We start from the raw sequence: 6413 nt of genomic DNA on the forward strand, positions 1-6413 counted from the left end.
CCTCCTCCACCTTCTTTTTCTTCTATCTCCTCCTCCTCCTCCTCTCCTCCTCCTCCTTTTTCTTCTCCCTCTCCTCCTTCTTTTCCCTCTTCTCCTTCCTCCTCCTTCTCCACCACCTTCTTTTTCTTCTCTCTCTTCCTTGCTCCTCCTCTCCTCCTCCTTTTTCTTCTCCTCCTCCTTCTCCTCCCTCCTCTTCCTCCTCCTCCACCTTCTTTTTCTTCTCTTTCCTCCTCCTTCCTCCTCCTTTTTCTTCTCCCTCTCCTTCTTTTCCCTCTCCTCCTTCCTCCTCCTTCTTCTCCTTTCTCCTTCCTCCTCCTCCTGCTCCTCCCCCCCCTTTGAGCTAACCTGGCACAGAAAGCAATCTGGAACAAAAGGCAGCATAGTCCTGAACCCCGGCTAGCCTGTGGCCCAGAGGGAAGGCACCCAGGAACAAACACAACCCCAAGCGTATCTCCAGCCCCCCTTCAGAGAGGGAGAAGCGACTGAATTCCCCTGGCCCCCACCCTGGAGGTTAAAGCAGGGAGAGGTAAGGGTGGAGTACATGCAAACAGGACTACTTATCTGGAAGGACTCACCTCCCTGTGGGAAGAACTGAGAGTAAATCACTTTGAAGGCCTCTTCATTAACAATCCCACTGGGACACTCCTAAAGAAAGTGGCAAAGAGGTGGGTGAATAACAACGCTGGACTCCAGCTGTCCAAAGGACCACAAACTCACACAGTGATTTCAACAGCTTAAAAGGGTCAAAAGTAACAACGGCCTGCAAAAGGACTCAGACTCTGCCCGACTTGGCTTTCCTCTTATTTCCCGACTCAGAATTTGCTCCCTGCAAGTAGAAATGTAAGCCTTCCTGCACTGAAACTATGTGAGTAAGTGGCCAGTTACCAATCTATTAATACAGGGAACCCTTGACTTACCACAGTTCATTTAGTGACCGTCCAAAGTGACCATTTTGATACGACCGTTGCAGCATCCCCAGGTCACATGATCAAAAGTCGGACGCTTGGCAACTGAGTTGTACTTATGACGGTTGCAGTGTCCCGGGGGGGTCAGGTGATCCCCCTTTTGTGACCTTCTGACAAGCAAAGTCAGTGGGGAAGCCACAACCATGTCACTAACTTAACAACTGCAGGGGTTCACTAAACATCCGAGGTGAGGAAGGTTGTAAAATGGGGCAAAATTCACCTCACAAACGTCTCACTTAGCAACAGAAACTTTGAGCTCAATTGTGGCCGTAATTCGAGGACTACCTGTACAGACAAACCCATCATTTTAAGGAATTTAGAGGCCGTATTTGGCTAATCAAACGATCTTTCGTTGCAGCTCCCTCGGGATGAACAAAGGTTAGCATCTCTCAACGCTTCTTGACTGTTCACGTCTGACAGGAAACGTGGAACTGAGGTAAAATTTCTCCAAGCTTCAGAAACGGCACGAAAGAGGGAATGTGGCTGTCACATCAAGGCCAGAGCAGGCCATAAAAACACTTTTTCCCCCTCTCCACAAGCGTCACTGATTGAAGGGCATCAAAGCAGCTCAATGTTGACACGGCCATCCTTTTGAAATGAAGGGATTTTATTCTGTTAGTATGTTTAAGCTTGACCCTAGCAGCTATTATATATATATAATAGCTGCTAGTCACGCAGGGGTAGGCAACCTTGGCTCTTTTATGATTTGTGGACTTCAACTCCCAGAATTCCTGAGCCAGCCATGCTGGCTCAGGAATTCTGGGAGTTGAAGTCCACCAGTCATAAAAGAGCCAAGGTTGCCTACCCCTGCGCTAGTGTCAAGCTTAAACATCCTAAAATCATAAACACAATAAAATCTCTTCAGAAATCTCTTACTCCTCTAAAGTTATAGATCCCTTTCCCCAAAATGAAAAGGCAATTTACATCCTTCGGATCAAATTGTTTTGAATTTGGTTTGTGGCCAACCTTTTATTCCCTGGAATGCCCGTCCCAGGAATGTGAGGAAGGAGCACCACAAATGGCCAGTTTAATGAAGATATCTTCCATCAACTGTAGCCACAATTTACATTGTTTGTGGTCTTTCAGGATGGCAATTTTTCCAAGACATATTTATAAAAATAAAAATACTCTAATGATTCTTTTGGGGCATGAAAAAGATCTTGGGAAAGTTTTCCATTAGGAAAAGGAGAAAAAAGGCTCACCAAGTGAGCTTTTATGGTGTCTGTGGCTCTTTCTACAGGAGAGAGAAAAATACAGTTCAGAAAGTCCACTTTGCTCTTTTTAGGACACTGCAGTGTGAACTTCTAACACCAAAGTTCCTTCAACACGCTTCAGAAACAAAACTCACACTTTCTAAGCCCACACCAGTACAACACCACCTGTGTTGTCATCTCCTACAGCCCCACCTCAAAAACCTTTAAGTGTGGATCCAGGCTGGCTGGGGGATTCTGGGAGTTTACACATCTTAAAGCTGCTGACCTTGAGAAACATTGCTCTACGTGAATGTAGAGAGAAATAAAAGCAAAAGCAAAAGAAGGATCTTCAGAGCAGTTATAATGCATTTTTAAAAAAAAACACAAAGTAGGTCTTTAAGCATTATTTTTGTGCCCGAAGATTCTATTTTTACACTGTCTGCTCGGTGACTGCAAAGGAGACAAGACTCTAACTGGGCTAATTATAAAACTAGTACTACAAAATAAATACGCCAAAGGTCAGAATCATTTCATTACAGCTAATGGTGTTGCTTCTAGTTACCGCCTCTGTTATGGGACCACGACCTTCTAAGCTTGTGTGGGAATTCATCTTTTAAAAATAGAAAGCTAACGGTTAAAAAAAGAAGCAAGACAAATAAACTCTGTTTGCTCAGAGCTATATGATCTGTCAGATCTGTTTTTTTGGACAGCAAAAACCAGCAAATACAAAGAATATCTTTGTAATTCTTACTTGTTAGCTCCTGTAATTTCTTTTTTAAAAGTAAAAGTCTTTGTTTTATATCATAGCTGTGAAAAAACTTGAAATTCCAAACGGTTAGTATCAAACATTTATTGCATGCACCAACTCGGTTATTAAGCAAAGCGGTCGCTCTGTGAAACTGTGAGTGGCCCCTTTGAAACTTAACAACCGAGTGAGGGAATGGCTGATCTGACTTGAGATTTCCATTTTTTTCTGCAAAGTTTGCAAAGTTATTTTTTCATCATTGGTCACTGTACAAGGCAGTTGCTAAATGAGGACTGTCTGGGGCCGATGAATAGGAAAAATGCCACGTTAAATTAGAACTGAAGGATCTCCACAATAAAGCTTTTTCCATTGTGATCTATTAAACGATCTCTAAAAAATTAACCTGTTGCCCCTCAGCAGAAGAAGAAGCAATTCCAAAGAATCAGGGGTCAAATCAAAATTTTGCATCTCCCCAAATTTTGCATGTCTCCTTTATTCTCTTTGGTACCCAGATGGAGAGATTATTCTTCTAACTCTCTTATACAGTAATTCCATCTGCAATGAGATGGTGGTGTATTGCAAGGTTTTTTTCTCCTATCCTGCCCCTTTTCCCCATCCACCCAATTCTTTCAGATTCACTCAAGCATATTAAGAACGATCACACTGATGGATTACCCAATTACTTTAATTATGGCGTTCATTTTGCAGAATTTTGGCAACTCAAATGCAGTTTGAAGTACAATCATTCCACTGAAGTTTAATTTTTTTTAAAAAAAGAAAAAGGCTTGTGGAGCATAATGAAGTCTCATTATTTTATTAACTGAAATATTACACTAATCTCTGCGGGGGAAGAATTGCAAATGGTCCCTGTTAAGGATTATTTGAGTATTAATGTTAAATCACCTTCTTGAGGATTTCAGCTCCAGGTCCCAAAATACTTTTTTGATACTATCTTCAGCATGTGCAAAATAGACATTCCGTATGACAGGGGTCTTCAAACTTGGCCCTTTTATGACTTGTGGACTTCAACTCCCAGAATTCCTCAGCCAGGCACGTGTGCCTGGCTGAGGAATTCTGGGAGTTGAAGTCCACAAGTCATAAAAGGGCTAAGTTTGAAGACCCCTGCTGTATGATGTTGTTCTTTTGAAAGGATTGTCCATTCACCCCTAGTTTTCTTCTCCTTTTTCTTTAATTAGTCTTCTTGATTTCATTATGCTGCGTACTATTAAAAAAAAATCAACCTCAATTATCTGTTATTATCTGGAGGGGAGGTTAGAGCGCTATTAATTTAATACCCTAGCTGTTTTCAGCAGAGTTAACTCTTGTGATTGTTGCGTTCACGCCTCAGCTTAATTTAAGGATTAATGAGGGCATGGGCTGCTGGCCATCAGCCAGAAATAATTGCTGAAGCGTGTTTGATGTGATACCTCAGAACTCGTGGTTGCCAGAGTTTTCAAGAACTGACTGAGATGCCCTCATCCATCCTTGGATTTGCAGAAAATTAGCTTGGCATCTTGTAGATTCTTCTTCTTCTGCCCCACCTTTCTGGGCCCTTCACTGAAATTCCCAGAAGACAGGTGAGAAAACACACCTGTGGTGAATTGAGCCTGCACCTGGATGGTGTCAGGATAAATAAGGAAAGGTGAGCTTCATCCCAGTAAAATAAGGGGAGTCAGTCATGGACATGGGGGGGGGCTGAAAAAACAGCTGGCTGGAGCAGATTTTGACAGGTAATCCTCGACTCACGACCACAGTTGACCCCAATTGTTACTAAGTGAGAGATGGGTTAAGTGACTTTTGCCTCATTTTAACGACATTTGTCATGAAAAAAACCCAATGAAAAAGACAAGAGACAGCAACACAAAACAATAATTCTTACTTTAAGATTCAGAGGTTTATTTTGCTAATAATTTGGAACATAGCAGGCATAATAACACAGCGTCACTTACATTAATAACCCATTGCAATGAGGTCCACTTGCATAGCACATTCCAAAAGACAGCTATAGGCCAATGGCAAATCAATCAGATTCATTCCCTTTCCCGTCTGCTGACTTTTGCTGACCTTCTGCTGAACATAAGTTTCCCATGTACATTGGAACCCGCATCCATCAGCTACTTCCAGTTCCCTACTTCTTACTGTTCCAGTCTTTATTTTTTAAATATATTTGAAACAAGCTTAGCAAAATCATATTAAGTAAAGTACAATTGCAAACTGCAAAATTCAGCACAGCACAGACTTTGGTTCAATGCTTTGTCCACGAGGCCTGATTTAGTTCACCTGGGCCTAAACCTTGCATTAAAAAAAACAATAGCCAATATTTTCATTTTCCACAGTCTCTTGCCACAGTTGTTAAGTGAATCACTGCAGTTGTTAAGTTAGTGACATGGTTAAGTGAACCTGACTTCCCATTTTGACATTGCTTGCCCGAAGGTTGCAAAAGGGGATCACGTGACCCGGGGACACTGCGACCGTCATAGATGTGAGTCAGTTGCCAAAGTTCTGAATTTTGATCATGTGACCCTGGAGAGGCTGCAATGGCCGTAAGTGTGAAAAATGCTAAGTCACTTATTTCAGTGCGGTTGTAACTTTGAACGGCCACTAAATGAACTGGTGTAAATTGCAGACTATGACTGAGTGTAAGTGGGAAGTCCCTTTGAGATCTTCTTCTCTCTTGAGCCAATTATCTGACCGTGATATTGATCCATATTCTTTCTTCCTCTCTTTTTCTTTTTAATTTTAAAGAGTTTGGTAGGAACTTCTAGCATTTTATTTTTCCAGAAGCCTTCTGGATAAATGAGAAATTGGGTATGTCTAGTTTAATGAGGAGAAGGACTAGGAGTGACATGATAGCAGTCTGCCAATATTTGAGGGGCTGCCCCAAAAAAGAGGGGGTCACGCTATTCTCCAAAGCTCCTGAAGGCAGGACAAGCAACGGGTGAAAATTAATCAAGGAGAGAAACAACCTAGAACTAAGGAGGAATTTCCTGAGAGTGAAAACAATCAACCAGTGGAACAACCTGCCTCCAGAAGTTGTGAATGCTCCAACACTGGAAGTTTTTAAGAAGAAAACTGTCCAGAATGATGTAGGGTTTCCTGCTTGAGCAGGGGGTTGGACTAGATGACCTCCAAGGTCTTTGTTATTCTGTTCCATTCTGTTTTGTATATCCATATGTGGGTAATCATTTCTTTCTTTCATTGTTTCCTTTCAATATTTCTTAGTTTGAGTTAAAATGAGAAGCAGAAACTAAACTAAGAAAATCCCCCCTTTTAAAACCAAATGTAACACATCCTATGTGGCTAAAAAAAAAATGATTTCAGAATCTCCACCACAAATAAAACTCTCTGTGTCACCAAGAATAGACAGACTGTCTCATTCTCAAAAACTCATCTGGGGCTCAAGAGATCCCCGCAAGGCAGAATCAGGAAGCGCTTAACAAGATCAAAGGGTTGGCACTACATAGAAACCAAGGCATTTGGGAGAATTTTTCTAGCCCCCCCCCCCCCCCC

The 6413-nt window shown here is 42.0% G+C and overlaps 1 protein-coding gene across 1 annotated transcript in view; it reads right to left on the bottom strand.

Annotated features, from left to right (window-relative positions):
- Positions 1–575: 575 nt before the first annotated feature.
- The window catches only part of LOC107297522 (Kv channel-interacting protein 4-like), a gene marked incomplete at its 3' end in the record, with an annotated part of 49655 nt that continues 43817 nt past the window's right edge, over positions 576–6413 (bottom strand). The window contains exon 3 of the mRNA XM_015826885.1: positions 576–645. Within this exon, the coding sequence (XP_015682371.1) occupies positions 576–645 (70 nt within the window). The remainder of the gene's footprint in view (positions 646–6413) is intronic.

This window comes from Protobothrops mucrosquamatus, unplaced genomic scaffold (genome assembly GCF_001527695.2).
Source record: "Protobothrops mucrosquamatus isolate PMUCROS unplaced genomic scaffold, P.Mucros_1.0 scaffold3354, whole genome shotgun sequence".
Lineage (NCBI taxonomy): Eukaryota > Metazoa > Chordata > Lepidosauria > Squamata > Viperidae > Protobothrops > Protobothrops mucrosquamatus.